The sequence below is a fragment of the Alosa alosa genome, chromosome 8 (assembly GCF_017589495.1).
Source record: "Alosa alosa isolate M-15738 ecotype Scorff River chromosome 8, AALO_Geno_1.1, whole genome shotgun sequence".
NCBI classification, from domain to species: Eukaryota; Metazoa; Chordata; class Actinopteri; order Clupeiformes; family Clupeidae; genus Alosa; species Alosa alosa.
Genome location: NC_063196.1, coordinates 13,294,864 through 13,314,908, shown reverse-complemented (window position 1 = coordinate 13,314,908; position 20,045 = coordinate 13,294,864). Strand labels below are relative to the sequence as shown.

Here is a 20,045-nt window from a genome sequence, read left to right as displayed (position 1 = left end):
ACTAAAGCTAAAGAGATGAACTTGGCACTAATCATGTAGTGGTGTTTTCTATAGCCTATTCGTTAACCTGTCGTTCTTTGAACTCTTTAAAAATGTTAGGATATGTCTGCGAGGTGCGTAGCCAAGTTCTATGCGTAGCCTATTGCTTTTGAATGACTTTGAAACATATTTTACAAATGTGTACCTGATGGCTTGCCTTCACTATCCGCGATTTATCCGAAATAGTTCCAGGATTCACTTCACCTTTTGTTTTATCCACAAGCCGAGGACTGTCGGCAAAGAACTATGTTGAAGTTGGCTGCGCACTCACTCATTCAGCGCTGCCTGATTGACACGACCACTTGCTTAGATGCGTGCAAGGAGCATGGAGAGTGGAAGCAGTCCACACAGACACAGAACGTTATTATTTTAATAAAGTATCGATTCTAAAAACGTCGGAAATCACATCGTTTTTTGCGTGAAGGCATCGTGATACCTTTCTAGTATCGATACACCGTGCAACACTAGTTACTATTAGTACTACTGCTGGTTTCACCAGACACACTCACTTTGTGAACAGAGTCTGGGTTCTCTCCATTGGGAAATGTTTCCAATCATTTTAATGGGCGTAGGCTTTGCATTAACCTTGAAATCATTGGTCCAGCCTAAACAATAATATTGATGAGGGATTTCATACATTACTTCCTACTTCGCCTAATCTTACAAACTGATAATAAACCACATTGCCAGTCAGGAAACAATGTATTTACCGTGTCTTTATAAATATACACATTCTTCCGACACTAGTCTCAGAGTGATTAATATTTGCAGGTGTTGCTACTACCGTCTACCACAGCCATTTTCAATTTACAAAACTAATGTGCTCATCCCCTCTCGTCGCTAATTGGCCCACCAACCTAGCGGCCGAGGGAAATGTAAACACATTGTGAGGAACCAGACTTGAATACCAGGCAGGTGGGGCCAGACTAATATAGTACATGCTGGTAGGTTAGATTATGATATATAGCAGGTATAGCATATTGGTGTAGCAGATACAGCAGGTTGGTGTAATGATGTCGGTCCTTGTTATGGAAAGTTGGGAAGTTACAGCAATAAAAATCTTGAATCTGAGAATGTGTGTCCCATGTTGACAAATCTTGTGGTTCTATTTTGCTGAAGCAGAAATTTAGGGAACCCATAGAAAAGGAACATTCAAAATGAGATCTCACTTTTTAAACAAATGTGTTGGAAACAACACAAACTGTGTTGTCCCTATCTGAACATAGAGATGTGTTAAAAACAACGCACATTGTGTTGTTTTCAACACATTAATTTTAAGAGTGCTCTCTTTTGTCTATTCTATTTCTCCTTGACATAAGTGAGCTCATTTTAACATCAATATGAGATTTTGGTCTTTAATCTCAAACATTTCTTCTCAATCTATTCTCATTGCTCCTTATTTTCATACACACTCTTAAAATGAATGTGTTGGAAACAACACAACTTGCACAACACATGAATTTCCATTAAATTTATTTACGGCTGTATTTTGACACAAACGTGACACCAGCCTGCATCTCTCGAGCAGGATTTTTTTTCTATAGGTACCTCTCACACAAAAGCAAATGTCAGAGGGGTTAGGGGAGTAAAGGAGGTGCAGATATTTTTGTCTGTACAGTCTAGCAGATATCACTGTAAAGGTCACACACACACACACACACACACACACACACACACAATCATGTACATGCACACACACACATACACACACAGGATCTAGATAATGAGAAAATGTTCAAACTTGTAAATGTACATGTACTCGTGTACAAGTTAGGAGTCTTAGGAAGATGGCAGTAATCAGTCCTTTTTTATACCCTCTTTTTTAAAGTATAGTTTTGTTTTGTTTTGTTTTTTTGCCTTTGTTGGGATATGACGGTAAAGAGACTGACAGGAAGTGACCCGGGTTGGACTCAAAACCAGTTTCCAGTGGGCACTTGGACCCAAATGTGGGAAGGGCAGTGTAGCCAGTTGCACCACAGAACCCCTTAAACCACTTTTTAAACCTTTCCCCTCCACAAAAACACAGAAGTGCAATGATATTGTGAGCCTAGTCAGTGACTTAAAGGAGAATTCCGGTGTGATATTGACCTAAAGTGTGTTGAAACATGATATCGAGTGTGAATGTATGTCTCATAGCTCACCTCGGCTTGTCCCCTGCACTCAGAAATCCGGCGCTAGTTAGCCAATGCTACCAACAGTTTTTCGTTGGGGGTGCCTCGGGCATCCAAAAAGAATTCCGTGGAAATGCATGGATTCCAGTTGCTGCTACTGGAAGCAACTGAATCCATGCATTTCCACTGAATTGTTTTTGGAATCTGATCCCTTATCATACCTGTTCGTTTCACTTTCATGCCGCTCGACTTATCGCGTGACTAAATTCAAGATGGCGTTGAACGGTAAAATTCCTTAAGGTACTGTCTGTATAAATCGTCTTGTAAATAAACTACCAGTGCTTTTTCAAAGTTCTCAATGTCTCGTTTTAAATGTAAAGGCCCTCGGAAGTCTACCAATGAAGTATGGAGCCCGAGGCACCCCCAACGAAAAACTGTTGGTAGCATTGGCTAACTAGCGCCAGATTTCTGAGTGCAGGGGACAAGCCGAGATGAGCTATGAGACATACGTTCACACTCGGTATCATGTTTCAACACACTTTAGGTCAAAATCACAACGGAATTCTCCTTTAAAGTAGTGATTTACTTTGATGTAGTGAGCTTGCCCTCAAGGCTATACTATATTCAATTTCCTTGCCAATGTATGTTCCGGTCTTACTCAAAGCTACTCCGATTAACGTCATCTTGGTCCCCAGCGAAGGTTTACACTCGTTATCATTCACAAACAGACCCTAGGTTGTTTTTAGCCCAGATGATTCCTTTAAGCAGGGGCCTAGTGGGGAAGCTGCTTCATGCAGTAGAGCCAGTGTCAGGCTGTGGGAGCGGCTATTTGTGATCTTGTGAGGGACCCCCTCCCCAACCAACCAGAGGTAGCCCTGATCTATGCAGGCAGGAGCAGCAGGGCTCTGACAGGAGTGCTGATGCCGTCTCATCTCTCCTTTACTGTCTCACTTTCCTCCGTTCTCTTCATCTCTCTCTTGACTTTCTCTCTGCTCCTTCTTTTCATCTGACCCTTTTTGTTGTGTTCTCTCTTTTTCCCCAAACATCAACATCCACTCTCACCTTGCCTCTCTCTCTCTCTCTCTCTCTTACTTTCTCCCTCACTCTTTCTTAACTTCTTCTCTCATCCCCCTCTCTCTTCATCTCCTGCTCTACATCTTTACATCTTCATGTCTCTTCCTCTGTCTCTCCCCCTCTCTCTCTCTCTCTTCCAGAACCCTGCGGACTGCAGTAAGGCCCGTAAGCTGGTGTGTAACATCAATAAGGGCTGTGGTTACGGCTGCCAGTTGCACCATGTGGTCTACTGCTTCATGATCGCCTATGGCACGCAGCGCACGCTCATCCTGGAGTCGCACAACTGGCGCTACGCCGCTGGTGGCTGGGAAAGTGTCTTCCGGCCCGTCAGCGACACCTGCACCGACCGCACCGGTGCCTCCACCGGACAGTGGTCAGGTGAGTGTGGTAAACAGAGACACACATACACACACACACTTGCATGCTCACATTTACACGCTATATAATACAATATATGGTATACACTCTACTTGCATACCATCCTGAAATACAGCACAGCCAATCACTATAGTATATTACTGGTCAGTATTGTGACCAGTGTGTGTTTCTGTAACACACCTTTTTTGACGATCTATTGATATACATTTTATTTTGCTGGTTTAGTCAGGCCACCACAGCATTACCTGTAGTGTCATCTGACTTCTGTTGAATGTGTAAAGGAGATGTGAATACACCTTAGCTGTTTAACGCCTACTCAGCTCTAAGCATTTCACACATATTTCTACTGATATTTCCCTCGGGACACAAGGAATGACTCGCATACTGACCAATGTAGGTGGTTGTCCAATTAAAACAACTGGAATAGAGATGTGATCTCCCGAATAACTGTAGCTGTTATAAGCACTAATGGTTTTCGATTACTTTCACATTTCACTTTCACATTCTTTTCTCTTTTTTCGATGTTCTTATTTCTCTCCTCCAATTTTGCTTTATTTATTTCTTTTTTTAATTTTTGTTCCTCTCTGCTAAGCTGTGCCCACTGGTGCATGTCTAGACGTATTGCTAGACGGCTCGATAAGGAACAAAAAAGTAAGGAAAAAGTACAAAGAAAGTAGAGAGGGCCATCACAGACAGGGGCTAAGAGCCAAAAAAGAAAGCGCTTTTACTTCAGTGCTCTGCAGGACAGCCCTGTAACCTAGTTCCCATCGGATAAACAGCCACATGGTAGTTTACCCCCTCGGTGCGTTTTAATTTGGGGTTATAGTCTCTTCTGCTACTCCCAAACTGTGAAAAGTTAACTGCTGTTTTATTCATGTGCTTTTGAGAATAAAAATTTTCTCTTACACACACACACACACACACACTTTCTCTTGTGTCCTAATTAGACAATGAGGGACTGAGGTGTGTATGTGTGTATCTGTGTTTGTGCGTGCTTGTGTGCTTATGCATGTGTGTGTGTGTGTGTGAAAGAGAGAAATTGTGTTTGTGGGGGAAGTAGGTACCCTGTGTTAATGCAAAAAATAAAAACAGAGCCAAAAGGAGCCACTGGCCTCAAATTTATTTTTGCCCAGTTTTCCCTCTATGTAGACGCTGCCAGTGTTGTTATATAAGCATGGCAAGGGCTTGGGAATATTTTTGCTCTTAAATATTTGATGCCGCTCAGCCATTTAAATTCTGCACACGCACTTTGCACATGCACATATGCATCAATGAAAAAAAGCCTCCCTCATTTTGGCGTAACCGCCGCAAGTGTGGATATTCATTTTGTTGTTTTGTTAGGTTTTTTTTTGCTCTGAAAGGATATTTTTTAATGAGTAATTACTTCATTTGTCGGCTAACGTGTTAGGAGAGCTTAGCGCTTTTGTAGTGTGCTCGCTAATTGAAAGAGTCACCGCTGCGCTTGCACTCACTGATGTTTTTGTGGTCTCCTTCCCTTGTTTTCTTTTTAGCATCTCTCTATGTCTCACATTCATCTTGACATTTGCGTTTAAGTTTTGGCGTAATGAGAAATTAAATGTGGCAAGCGTGACAGGTTTTTTTTTTTTTCCAGGGGAGTCTTTGGGTGGGGAGGGGGTGTTACAGACACGCACAAATTCTCAAGTCATGCACAAATTTACACACACACTCTCTCATACTCACTCTCATACACACACACTGCTCTGGAATGTAATGCTTTGTGAGGCCCTAAGTGGGTGACCTTCTTAATCAGTGCAGTCCAGCTCTCTGTGCTGTGGGGCTGCTGCCGAAGGTAGCCCTCTCAGGATAGAGACGGCCCTAAGCCCTAAGCAAGAGTGTGTCTGTCGACAGGCTACTACACCTAAGCATGGCCCAGTTGGGGACGTTTCTACAGAAGCCCTGATGTTTGGCCAGAACCGGCACCAGGCATATGGACTGCTGCTCGCGTTGTGTAGGCAAAGGGGGTTCCCAGTGGAATCACTGGAAGGGCAGGAAGATGGATGAATGGTTCAGCTCTTCTGCTAACACCATCAAATCATGTCTCATTTATTCAAATGCAACAGTGGGTTGTTGGCATAAGCAGTTAAGCCCATTCTGTCTTTGTTCCAGAACCCTGGAGCTTCTGCTTGCATCATTGAATGGGTTCTCTTGTCTCCCTCACCTTCCTTTTCTTGACCTCCTCCATATCTTCTGTATCCCCCTATTCATCTGCTCCTCTCATCAATCCAATCCCCCTATTTGGCTCTAGGCATCTTTCATGTTTATTATTCTCCTGTTAAGCACTTTGTATTACAGTTCTTGTATGAAAGAATATGCACTATATATATATATATATATATATATGATTGATTGATTGATTAATTAATGAATGTCTTCCTCCCCCTTTCTCTCTCTCTCAGGTGAGGCCCACGATCGTGAAGTGCAGGTGGTGGAGCTGCCCATCGTGGACAGCCTCCATCCGCGGCCCCCCTACCTGCCGCTGGCCGTGCCGGAGGACTTAGCTGACAGGCTGCGCCGTCTCCACGGTGACCCCTCCGTCTGGTGGGTGTCCCAGTTCGTCAAGTACCTGGTGCGGCCGCAGGCCTGGCTGGAGAAGGAGATTCATGAGGCGTCCGTCCGCCTGGGCTTCAAGCACCCCATCATCGGGTCAGTGGGTTCTCTCTCTCTCTCTCTCTCTCTGCTTTCCGTCTTTCCTTAGTGCCACTCTTAATCATCTTTCATTCCCTCTGTTTTATTTTGTTTTTTGCTTCTTGTTCTTTCTGGTATTCTCGCTTTAATTTCTTGTTCATTTATTTCTTTAACCTTTCCTTTCTTTTCCCTTTATTCCTTTCATTTATTATTTCCTCTCTCCCTCTTGTCTTCTCAGTCCTCTCTCCCTCTGAGTTCTTCTCCCCCTCACTGATTCTGTTACTCTTTTTCTCTCCTAGTTTCTCTCTTGATCTCTCTCTCTGTATACCCCCCTGCCCCTGAGCTAAGTGCTGTCCTTCTTATCTCTCCTTTACCTTCATCTCGTTGTCTTCCTCACTCACTTTGCTCTATGTATGTATGTATGCTCTATCTATGTATATATACACACACACTCTTTTTTCATCTCTCTCTTACTTGGGTCCTCTCCTCTCAGCTTTTCTCCCATCTCAGTGTGTCATTCATCCCTCCCTCTTCTCTCTCTCTGTTCCTGACTTTGTTGCAGGTGTTCCGTTACCCCTGCCTTCCTCCCAGCTTTTCTCCCCCTCTCTCCCATCTCAGTGTCATCCCTCCCTCTCTTTTTTCCTTTCTGCCCTTGTCACAGGTGCTCCTCTTCTCTCCCAGGCTTTCATCTGTCTCTTTCTCTACCTTCCTTTTCTTTTCTCGTCATCGCTCACCCTCTCCTCGCGCGTCGCCCCTCATATTTTCATCGCCTGTCTCCTCTCCTCATCTCCTTTTGTTCTCTCTCCTTCCCTACTCCTCGTTTTTCAGCTGATGTTCTTCATCACTCGCTTTAGTCTCTTTTCTCTCACTCACTCGCTTTCTCATGTGTTTCTCTCTCTCTACTGCACACATACATACAAACACACACATACAGACATATTTATAATAAAGCACACACACATTCACAAAAACACAATATGTAAACCCATAAGCGCCTGACACCTTATACACCACAGGATACACACACGTGCACCGTTACACATGCATACTGATACAGACACACACACACACACACAAATTCCAACACTTAATCTCTCTCTCTCTCTTAACACACACACACACACACCACTCACGTACACATATACACACTCTCCCTCTCTCACACACACACACACATTCCCTGGCTCTGTGATGCGTGTAAAGCTCTCTCTCTCTCTGGAGACTGATGGCGTGATAAAGTAAGTCTTTTAGCTTGGCGGGGGGCAGGAGACTGCGCCCTGTTTGAAGGTTAGGGGGGATAAAGAACACTGAGACAAAGCCAGTGGAAGAGCAGGAAAGAGCACAGGAGGCTTCTTCTGTTTGGTACGGTCTGCGCTGCTGGATCAGGGGAGACTCTGTTGAATTTTGTCAAAGACTTTTTGGATATCGTGAGGAGATGAACTGGGTTTTTGTCTTCTTTTGCGAGGGCTACCAGAAGTAGTTTGGTAAAGAATACTTTTGGTTGGTAAAATGATTGTTGTAAAAGGAAGAATATATAATTGTACAGAATTTTTTTTCTGGTAGAATGGGTATTAGCCAGTTTCTGTCTCAAGCTACACTGAATCATTTGATGATTTTCCCTCCAGGAGAACAGCAGACATTTAGTGACAGGATTATCGTTTGGAATCCTGGTGCGGGAAGCTGCCACACGTTGACATGGCAGATTTGTAAGCTTGATTGCTTTTCCCTTTGATCAGGCACAAAAGTAGAAGTTTAGCCCAGATTGGGTAGGAGTTGGGTAGGGTGAAGTTGAGGTTTGAATCAGCATTTCAGAATCGTTCAGGTTTCCATTCGGCAGCAAGTGAGGGTTCCATGGCAGAGAATACCTTGGTATTCTTATCTTTCTCTATTACATTCAGTTAGTTGAGACTGTACATTGCAGCAAACTCTTACTCATTTTCTTAATCATTTTACATGCATTCAATCCAGACATACTTTTATCTAAAGCAACATACATTAATTATTCTCTAGCATTGCCTTCATATGGTAAGCACCTCACTCTTCAGACTGCAAATAATGCTCATTATCTGACAAAAGCACTGTAACCTGCGTTGTGTTGAACTGCACAGTTCAGCCCTACACAAGCCAGACTCCAACCCGCAAACAGCAGCACCTCGGATCAGAAGTCAAGCGTGCTAGCAATCAAGCTAAAAGCCCACGCTGCTAGCTTTCATGCCAGCACTATTAAGGCATTTGGGAGTAAGGTTTACTAACTTTCCACACGCACAGCTATGCTAGCTGGCATCCGTTACACTCACCCCCCTAAATCTCACTCCCGATCTAGGTCATGACACCAGTGTAACCTGCGTATTGCAGCATTCTTAAAATATGCTAGCAATGTATAGCCATACATTAATATAGCCTAAATAGCCTACCTGTCAAGAAGAAAGCAGGCAACTTCGGCGTCCTTTTTTAAATCCTTGCTTCTTGTGAGCTCTTTCCATCTGGAAAAGCCAACCCAATGTTCACCCTTGTTTTCTCGTGTTCTTGTTTTTCTTAACACATTCTCTTTTTAATTCTTGTTTTCTCTTCTTTGGCGACTTCTTCTCACATGCTTGAGAATATACAGTATATGATCCTCCATCTTCAAGTAGGCCTAGCCTATAATCAGTGCACTGTGTGTGTGTGTGTGTGTGTAGTAGGCCTAGCCTATAATCAGTGCAGATTTTCAAATCTGCCGACATTCGCGACGCGAGCAAAACAATCTCCCTCTGGCTTGCATTGCGTCACAATGGCCCTGAGCCTAAAAGCGCGAAAGGCGGAGCTAGAATTTCCAAGTATGTCCTTCGTTGGCTAATGTATTCTAAAGATGGCGGAGTGACATGGCAGCGAACATTCAGGCGACCCTACCATATGTATTTTGAACAGCAGATTCTACGCTTATGAGAATACTTTGATTTGTTGGTGGAGATAATTATACAACAACGAGCACATATTTTGAAAGAAAAAGTAGGATTGTGCGAATAATCAAACCAAAAAATGACACAATGTAACTTTAAGTATGAACAGGGAGAATCTGTACTTTACTTGAATTTTAATTTTTCTTCTTACTTTAACTTTTACTCCACTACATTTTCATTTGCAGCATTAAGTTAGCCTGACGTAGTCATACTCAATTCTAGTCAGAATATGAATCTGATACTGCTCCATTTGGACATAATTATGGGGTGTGTTTCAACCGATACAGGGGGGGAATGCCTCTGTACTCAATTGAATAGACCTAACCCATCAGAGCAACGAAATAGATTACCGTGAGGTGTAGGAAGAAAACATACGAACCTTCCTTCTTCTCCACAAATGCCTTAACATTGTTTTCTGGTCTTTTGTAAAAGTTAGTGCCGTCAATAACTCCTAGCCTACAACACTCATTAGCGAAATCTAAGAGATCACATTAGTAGGGTAGGCTATCAGGAAAAACTGATAGCCTATATCCCTCCGTTTTAAAAATAATTCTGTTGAACACTGATATGCTACAAACGCGTTAAACAGCTTGAAAGGCTGTCGCAAAATCCCTCGAACAGGTGGATAATCAGAGATTTCAAAAAGCGAGCGAGGAACATGTCATAATTCAACAGCTGTTTTCCCTTGATGAAAGTGAAACCCGAAGTTTTCCCACATCTCAACTTTGGCCAAAGTTTTCAGAAATAATCGTTTTCAGTGATAAAACCTCATTAAATAATATGCATTTTCCATATGGGGCCTTAAAAGCCATGTATCCTTCTAGCCACAGCATTTTTGTTTCAAACATAAGCCTAATCTAAGCGTGCTCAGATGACGTGATGACCAGGCGCTGTTGCTCACCTGTCCATCATCGTAAAGCCCGATTTGATTGGTCCGCCCGATCTAGAGCGAGCATACTTGCTCCACAATGGAGCAATGCCAGACCGAACTTCCCGACCTCAAATGTTGTGGGCGGGACTAAGTTTGGAATGGCACCCAGGCTAGCATTAAGTAGAAAGTAGGCTAAAATAATGCGCAAATGAAAAACAAAAGCCACAGTCTCCATTCAGCATGTTACATATTTGGGTAACACTTTACTTGACGGGTGAGTTCATAACACATTCATAGCAGCTGTCATAGATAGATAGATACTTTATTGATCCCCAGGGGAAATTCAAGATTATTCTGGAGAGGTCTGTTCATAAAGGTTTGGTATGAATTTTGAGTCATGTCTCATGAAACAGTCATGAATGCTTTATGTGCAGTTTATGACAGCTGCTATGAATGTGCTATGAACTCACCTGTCAAGTAAAGTGTTACCCATATTTGCAACCCCCAAGATATTCTGACCTGATGTCATCACAGGACACAACAATGAATGGAGACAGTTAAGGCCTATCAAATATAGCTAAGACATAGCACACCAAGGCCTAGTAGGCTGTGATGGCTTGATAGGACTTATAAAAGCAGTGCAAAATGAATGACAGTCATACCTTTGTTCTAGCCTGGGTGTTCCCATGCTGCCTTGCGCGCGATTTGATTCACGCTGCTAAGGCAGCCTGGAGACCATGGAGAAAATTTTCGCCTGAGATGGGGAACCAATCACAGAACAGGGGGGAAAGCAAGACGATGATGAGCTATGCACAGACGCATTTGATAGACATCCGTGGCACCCAATAAACGGATCTGGGCATTTTTTTCAAATACGAGAAAATGAACTTTTGGTTCCCAGACCACGTCTCATTGAGAAGTGGTGGCGCTAGCCAGGCTACCTTTGTTCAGGCTTCCTCGAAGACATTGTGTATGAACTGTAGGCACCCAGTTTTAAGGTGCTGCATAGCCTAGCCGAAGTTCTGACTGCTTTCTTTTTCATTAAAAGCATAGCTATGGCCTTGAAATCTTTTACTAGTACTTTGTACTTCTACTTTCAGTACTTAAATATGTTTTATAATGGGCTACTTGTCATACATAATAGATACTTGAAGACTTTTACTTAAGGGGCATGCTTATAGATTACTTTTACTTTTACGTCAGTTTCTGATCAAATATCTGTACTTCTACTCAAGCGTGGGTTTCAGATACTTTATACAACTCTTGCTCATTAGCAAAGCAGCAAAAAACTTTTTCACATCTGTCCGGTAGGTAGAGTTAGCAGTATGTTCATGTATGGATGGGGGGGGGGGCAACCAAACCAGACTAGCTGATCTGGCCCCAGGTGGCAGTGAGGAGAACCTTTGAAGAACAGATGGAGGGAGCGTGTAGGGAGGAGAGAAAAGAGGGGAAGGATGATGGGAATCGATAAGATGAGAGAAGGGGATGAGGGTGGGCGCTGATGGAGATGCAGATAATACAGACAGTAGTACAAGAGGGAGGAGTGCGTGTGGTTGTGTGAATGTGTCTCTGTGTGTGTGTGTGTGGTTGTGTGAATGTGTCTCTGTGTGTGTGTGTGCAGGGGGTGTTGATTAGCGTGCTAAGAGGTGCTGTGCTAGGCACGGAAACGACAGGTGTGCACTGAGTAAGAGAGAGAGTAAAAGAACAAAGAGAGAGCAAACAAAAAAGGGATTTGGAGAGGAGGGGTGCACAGCGTGAGATCTCCACTTAAGAGCCTGCATCAGATGAAAGAGTGTGGAAATGAGAGAAAGAGAGGAAAAAGGAGAAAGAGAGGGGGGAAGAATTTCACTCACGCCTTGTTTGGTTCACTCCCTCCTTTTTTCTTTTCATCTTTTAGTCTCTGTCCCTCTCTCTTTCACTCTCTGCTCTACAGCTGGTGCACACATCACTTCAGATTGCATTTGTTTGTGCACATTTGTTCATACGGGTGCGTGTGTGTGTGTGTGTGTGCGTGTGCGTGCGTGTATGCATTCATGTGCGTGTCTCTGAGTGGTGTGTGTGTGTGTGTCAGTGTGTGGTGTGTGTGAGAGTTGAGAGGCTGTGTTTGTAGAAGGTGTTTGTTGCTCCAGTGAGCATCCTATTCTCAGCTGTGTCTGTTCACGAGCCAGCTGTGCTAATCAGATAGTCTACTCACTCTGCTGCATGCAAGTCTTTCTCTCTCCTCCTTCCCTCTCTCCTCCTCCCTCCTCCTCCTTTCTCTCACTCCTTTTCTCTCTCATTCCTTCTTTTCAGCACAGTCCCTTTGTTCTACAGCTCCCTCTCCCAGTTTTTGTTCTTTTCCTGGTGTTGTTTTTATGCTGGCAGTAGACCTCGAATCGTCTTCTCTTCTGAGCACGCTTCTCCGACTCATCATCTCCTCTTCCATGACTGTGACATCGCTCGCACTCACAGTCAGATGTTGGCTAATTGGCATGACCACTTCATGTCGCCTGAGTAAACCAAATGTGGTTTCCTCTAAAATATTGTGGATTACTGTGATCTTTTAGAAGTGGGCTTGATTTTTGTGTGAATTTTAAATTAGGAAGTTAGTCACTGATAGACATGCGTCTGCATGCAATTGAGCATGTTCTTTCTTTAAAAAACACTCAGAGCTCTCTGTGAAATTGTATTGGCTGTCCTGATCAAGAGCAAACTCTTGTTTCTTTCTTTTGTCTTGTCAATCAGGTTTTCTTCCAGTTGTCATGCACCTATTCTTACTGGCACTCTATCTCTCTCTCTTTTACACACAGACACAAATCACAGACACACAGACACAGAGAGAGAGAGATACTCACAAAGTGTATTGAGCAGAGTCAGGAGCTGGACTGACAGGAGGAGGGGAGGCAGTGATGGGTGTTCTTCTTCTCAACATGAACATGTCTGTCTTCCACATCCATCAGTCACACTCTGCACCCATCTCACTCTAGTTGAACCTCTTCACTGTCACACACACACACACACACACACACACACACACACACACACACACACACACACACACATGCCTTCAGAGATCCACAAGCAGACACGCAAGAACACACACAAACACATACACACACACCCTGTGTCTTCATTGTAACACTTTCACTGAATTTGAATCACATGAACAGACTCAAACACATCATACACACATTTCACATCTCACCAGCCCCAACCCACCTCCTTCTCCCCACACACCTCTCTCCAATCCAATTATATGCAAGACTCTCCCTCATAGTCCAATATATGCAGACACCTATTGTCATTTTCTTTGACACATTTCCCTCTATCTATCACACAAACTCGCGTGCAGACAGAAAAAGAGAGTGACAAACACACATCATGTGCACGCCAGAATTGCTTTCACACCAAGACCTTCAAGCTGTGTCAATAAAATAATCAAACACGCAAAATATTAGCAACATGACCATTTGGCGAACCCCAACCACCAGTCACAGCAGAATGAGCTTCTATCTGATCTTAGTGTATGCAGGGGCGGTTTATGAACTTTCGGGCCCCTGGGCCCAGATATATTAAGCCCCCCACTGATTGTCGTATATGTGTTAAATTTTTTTTAATTTGTTTGATGTGATTTCCTGTATTCTGGTGCATTTTGGGGATGGCCAATACTAATTTCAATCAGATTCATAGCCTACATCCTGATTTGTTGATATTGAGGCAATGATTCCATGCAAAGGCTTGGGCTTCAGGGCCCCCTGACCCCTTGGGCCCCTGGGCCTGGGCCCGGTAGGCCTGTGCAGTAATCCATCCCTGAGTGTATGAATTATCATAGTACTATGTCTAGCAGAGATACAAAGCAGACGCAAGTCCTGATCACATGCATGCTTGGTGACTGTAACCTTACAGTGGAATCAGGTGGACAACAGGGGAGGTTGAGAGACAAAGGAGCGCTTTCATCTTCACTGTGAGATATTAGAATGTTTAAAACACATTTAAAAACAACCAAAATACATTTAAAACCAACCACCAAAACTATTAAGTCCTTGACAGAAATGAAAAAGCTGCGATCCTCTCAGAAGAGGGACCTTCAGCTGCTTTAGCAGACACATTTCATTGTGTCAACCCAGGCACTCAGGAACACTATCTTAAATTAAATGTAAATAATGTATGTAAATAATTAATGTAGCTATACATGTAGTTTGCTTGTATCATTTATGTCTGCAAATCTACAAATACATTTAATTTATACATTTAATGTATTATTTATTTTAGTCCTTATCCTTTGTATGACTGACTTGGCAATACAAATGCCTAATTTGTCATGCCAATAAAACACATGGAATTGGCATGGGAATTAAATTAGAAGATGAATGGCTACGCTGTCAGCATGAAACTCTCTTTTTCTCCCTCATATACAGAAATACACTCTCTCTCTCACACACACACAGACAGACTCAAACACATACACATACATACACAGACACACACACACACAACCACAGACTCAAACAAGCTCACACACTCGCACATACACACACGTTCAGGCCTGTGTCTGCCCGTCTGACCCATCCTTCTGGCTGTGTCCCCCAGGGTCCATGTGCGTCGCACCGATAAGGTGGGCACGGAGGCGGCCTTCCACCCCATCGAGGAGTACATGTCGCAGGTGGAGGAGCAGTACCAGCTGCTGGCCCGACGCCTCCCAGTGGACAAGAAGCGCGTCTACCTGGCCACAGACGACCCCACACTCCTACAGGAGGCCAAGACCAAGTATGTGTGTGTGTTTATGTGTGTGCATGCTTGTGTGTGTGTTTGTTTGGGTGTGAGTAAGTGTGAGTGCCTGAGAGAGTGTTTGGGTGTGTGTAAGACGATACAATTGAGACACATAAAATGTATAACTAAAACTGAAATATTAAAATGGAACCAGAAATGTACTAATTACTTCAAAAACAGGAACAGGAATTATAGTTTGCAGATATGATCCTGTTATGCAAGATGAGAAAATGATGAGTGTGTGTGCGAGTGTGTCTCTCCCCATGTGATATAAAATGGGGAAGAGTCTGGATAAAGGTTGAGTAGTGTGTGTCTATGTGTAAAGATTGTGTGTGTGTGTGTGTGTATTTCTCAGCGAGAAGAGAGAAGAGAAACAAGAATGTGAAAAATTAGGAAGTGGCCTACTTAAGGACCTGTTCCTGTGTGTGTGAGAGAGCATGTGTAAATTTCTGTGTGTGTGTGCGTGTTAATAACTGCTGCTCCTTCCCTTTCCTCCCCACAGATACCCAGACTATGAGTTCATCAGTGACAACGCCATCTCCTGGTCGGCTGGCCTGCCTAACCGCTACACAGAAAACTCTCTGAGAGGCGTCATCCTTGACATCCACTTCCTCTCCCAGACCGACTTCCTGGTCTGCACCTTCTCATCACAGGTAATCTGGCATAACCCTCAAATTATGATTGGACAACCTGTGTGACTAGCCACTTTGTCACTTTTATGTACCATTAATTTAACAGGGTGGTGCTAATTATCCGGCTGGTACAAATGTACTGTACATGGTGTCCATTATTCTTTTGCTGTTACAGTGTCTTGTTATTACAATGTTTTGCCTGTCATGACCAGTGTAACTGCTGGTCAGTTGACCAGTGTAACTGCTGATTTGTTGACCTTGTGTCAAAGTGTCAAATTCTTTGTGTCTCCTACTGCAATGTAAACTTCTTATAACTGCAGTGGTTTGCCTAAATGGAAGAAGGCGTGAATGTTCAGATTTTGTGCTACTTTCATTGTGACTTCCCCCTTACTCTTTTTGTGACGTGTCTCCCCCCCCCTTCTTGTGTTGCGTCTAACATCACTCTTGTTCCTCTGGGCCCTGCCCCTCCAGGTGTGCCGTGTGGCCTACGAGATCATGCAGACGCTCCACCCGGACGCGTCCAGCTACTTTCGCTCACTGGACGACATCTACTACTTTGGCGGGCAGAACGCGCACAACCAGGTGGCCATCTACGCGCACCGCCCACGCGACGGTGAGGACATCCCGCTGGAGCCCGGCGATGTGGTCGGCGTTGCCGGCAACCACTGGAACGGCTACTCCAAGGGCCTGAACCGCAAGCTGGGCCGCACGGGCCTCTACCCCTCCTACAAGGTCCGCGAGAAGGTGGAGACGGTCAAGTATCCCACGTACCCCGAGGCGGACAAGCTGCTGGCCTCATAGAGAGGACAGAGAAGAAAAAGGAGGGGAAAGAGAGAGAGGAGGAGTGAGCTCTTCAAGAAAGATGACGACAAAAAGGAGGCAGTTCTAGAGACAAAAATGGAGCAAAATGAAGGAACAAAATGGAGAGTACGTGGGCTGGAGCATGTTGTGTTGTGAAGGAGTTGCACAAACTGGTGTCGCCACTGATGTGGAGATGGAGCTGAAGGGTATTCCTGACCTCCAGTTGTGTAGAGTGTGTGTGTGTGTGTTTGTGTTTGTGAGGGTGCGTGCCTTTGCCTCTTAGTGAACAGGTGTGTGAACACATGATTGATTGAACCAGGGCACTGAAAGCTTCTATATGGGAGCAGCAACGAGTGTACGCATATCCCAGTGTGCACTGCAGCAAGGGGGTCAAAGCCCTTAAGTAATGACTGATATGAACTTCATAAATCAAGCGGAAGACATAACCTGAAAAAAGAACTTAAAGAAGAAAAAAAAACAAGTGGAGATTTTAAAAAAAAAACCTGAAAGAACTGTTTCCCTTTCTCTTTAAGTTGACCATATTCAGTAGTTTAAACTCAGCACTGGCCTTTCATGACCTTCCTCTCCCTCCCTTTTGTCCTCTGACTTTTTCTCTCCCATCTTTTGGGTTCTTTCTTTCCTCTTTTCATTCTCCTCTTTCTCTGTCTTCACCAAATCTCTGTCATATCTTTCACTTCTGTCTTGTGTCTTCTCTCTCACCTGCCATTAAGTTGTCTACACCATTTGATTCTCTTAGAAGGAAAGGGACTTTTCAGTCCTGGATCTGTATGTGTGTGTGTCTGTATCTGTGTCGGTGCCTGTGTGCTCATGTTGAAGGTGCACCCCTTAATGGTGCTTATTGACAGCATTGTAAATGGCTTTTGGATTTCTCTAGAAACTTGATGGTGCATATTTCTGTATGTGTGTGTGTGTGTATGCGCGCGTGCATGTGTGTGCGTGTGAGAGAATGATAGTGATACAACCTTTTAGAAGCTCCCCCTCACCCCATCCCCCTTTCCTATCCCGAGGCACTCTCCCTGAGCGGTGTGTTCCCTCCAGAGGTTCCTCAGGGTCCCACTCCTGCCCCCTCACCCCACACACAGAAGACGTCACCTTGCTGCCGTGATAGAGAGGTGTCTCAAAAGACATGGAGTGATGATGGTTACGGTATGACGTTCACACAAGCAAGAACATTAAACTAGCTTACGTTGAGCTAGCAGGCTAAGTTGGCTGACAGATTGGCACAGACCAGGCGCTATAATCGGTTACAACAACGATGTAATCAGATAGTGCCGTCTTTATGACAAATCTAAGCTAATCTAATCTAATAGGCAGCATGGAGGACACATCATAGCTCCCTTCAGAAATGACCAATATGGGGGTAGTTTGAAGGTATCTTAGATGGAATAAAAAGAGAGTTTGATCAGTTTGGAACAGCACTTGAAGGGTTCAGGTGCAAAAGCCTCTAAATGCCACCTACGTCAAAAATTAGATAAAGATCGTGAGTGGATGCTCTCCACACATAGTATACGTTAGTCAAATAATTTAACTTCAAAACCCACTAAATACCACTCTCTTCCTGGTCTGAAATATCGATTTATAGGCAAAAACCTATAGGAGCCTGATTTTAAATGCTCATTTAAAAGAAACGTGGTCAGACGGATTTAGAGGGTTTTGCATCTGAACTCTTCACTTGTTGCCTCGCTTACCTGTAAGATATCTTAAAAGGCAGCAGTTTAACCCGTTTGGAACAGAGCCACAGTCTCCACCAGCCTAAACACCACCACCCCCATGCCTCCATTCCCTCTGACTGTCCTATGCTGGGCATTCCCATGTCTTTGTTTGGCTCACTTGTAACTGATTGTCACTTGTGTTTGAGACTCTTTTAACTCCAAATGATAGACTGTTTTTGTAATGAAGGCTTTTTAAAGAGGTGATGCTGAGGGCTTCAAAGGAGAACGCCTGTCGTTTCGGACAGCTCCAGGTTACCCAGGATGCCGTGCTTTCCCGTTGAGTTCAGATGGACTTTGTGCAGATGGCCTTTTCTTTGATAACCACAGACCCATTAAAATGGAGAAACACCTACTGTATGTGTGTGTGCTTTTTTCATCCACAAGTGTGTGTGTGTGTGTGTGTGTGTGTATGTACAATTGTTTATCTGTCTATGTGTGTTTTGCTGATGAAGAAAATGATGTTCCCTTACAAACATAAACAGCAAGCTCTCTCAAACTCTCCTTGTGTTTACACACACACACACACTGCTAAAGGCAATGCTGTTTTCCAAATGATCCCATCTTCATTACGATGACATTAACAATGTAATCTGTTTTCATATCAGCAGTGAAAATGTGATCATCAGTCAAACAAACATGGCATCTAACAGGAAAATAAAAATAAAGGAACTAAACAGAAGCATGCGCTATCCATTCATACAAACACATTTAAAATGATTACAAGAGTCGAGCCCATTGCACTTGTGTGAAAATGTGTGTGCAAAAACATACTCTTCACTTGGGTTGATAGTCTGCTATATTCATGATGATGGTCTTCTTAACCTTATGTTTACAATATGTATTTATGAGATTTATGAATTAAGTGGATAGAGCTTATCAAAACATGCAGCAAAATGCAATTGAGAAGGATGCATTTAGAAAGTGTCTGTGTCCCATGTTTATTCAGTGGAGTTTATCTGATGTGCTGAAGACAGTAGCATACCAGCAAACTAATACGAAATGTATGCTCACAAATACAGACACGGCCAGTCTATCTGCACATTTCTTACACATTCGCAACTTTACAAAATAATATAACCAAAAATGTATTTGTTCTTTTTTCTTACTTACACACATACACAAACACACACACACAGGTATTCCGGTGCATCAGTGGGGAGCAGAGAGCATAATGCTCCTCTCAGATTGTCTCATAGGGGCCAATGACCAACATCTATCCTCTCACTCCAATCGAATCCAAAGACAAATGGTACTCGTGAACGTATCAGACATCCAATAAGCTTTCATTATGTTTATTAGCCATTGCTACAGTGATGCCTGAAGACGCAGGAAAGAGCTGACAGAGAGACGACTTTGACAGATGTGAGGAAGACAGTGCTCTTACACCAGCTCTACTTGACGGCTAGACAAGCATGTGGGATCCTCCATAGAAACACTTACAATACTTATGCATGTAGCTGACGCTTTTATCCAAAGCAGTTTACAGATACCAAATGCAGGGGCCTGTCTCCTTGGAGCAACTTGGGGTTAAATGTCATGCTCAAGGGCGGTGGAAGCCAGGACTCGACCCCATTACATTTTTTATTGATTACTGTGCCTGCTAGCCAAGTTCCTTAGCCATTACACTAGTATGTGTAAACACAAGCAGAGCTAAGCTCAAAAGTCTCTCATCCATACTGACTTGAAGTCCCTGGTGTGTGCTAAATAGTAAATACTAGCAATCTCTCTAACACTGACCGCATACAAGCACACAGTCTTTCACACACACACAGGATGAGAGAGAGTGGCTGTTTTCTCCTGTGGGTGATGGAGGCCTTTGTAAAGCCCGCTGGTTTACTGCACGGCTTGCTAATTAAATCCCACTCCATGCTGTCACCATTGGCCCCAAACAGCCATTTAAAAGAGACGTTAGTTCAGTTAATTATTCTCTTCATTAGACCGCCAGTCCCCTGTGCACTACATCGGGAGCGAGAGAAAGTGGCCTCTCTATGCCTCTCTCTTTTTTCTCTCTCGCTCTATCTCCTCTCCACTTTTCTTTCTTGTTGGTTGGTGGCTTGGGTTGTTTATGATGA

The 20,045-nt window shown here is 43.7% G+C and overlaps 1 protein-coding gene across 2 annotated transcripts in view; it reads left to right on the top strand.

The window, feature by feature from the left end:
* Positions 1–18,323, top strand: part of fut8b (fucosyltransferase 8b (alpha (1,6) fucosyltransferase)) — a 130,140-nt gene extending 111,817 nt beyond the window's left edge. For both annotated transcript variants that reach the window (XM_048251140.1, XM_048251141.1), the window contains 5 exons: positions 3,365–3,602; positions 6,020–6,266; positions 14,628–14,804; positions 15,310–15,460; positions 15,911–18,323. In XM_048251140.1, coding sequence (XP_048107097.1) covers positions 3,365–3,602; positions 6,020–6,266; positions 14,628–14,804; positions 15,310–15,460; positions 15,911–16,240 — 1,143 coding nt within the window. In that variant the 3' untranslated portion in view covers positions 16,241–18,323. The remainder of the gene's footprint in view (positions 1–3,364; positions 3,603–6,019; positions 6,267–14,627; positions 14,805–15,309; positions 15,461–15,910) is intronic.
* Positions 18,324–20,045: the final 1,722 nt, after the last annotated feature.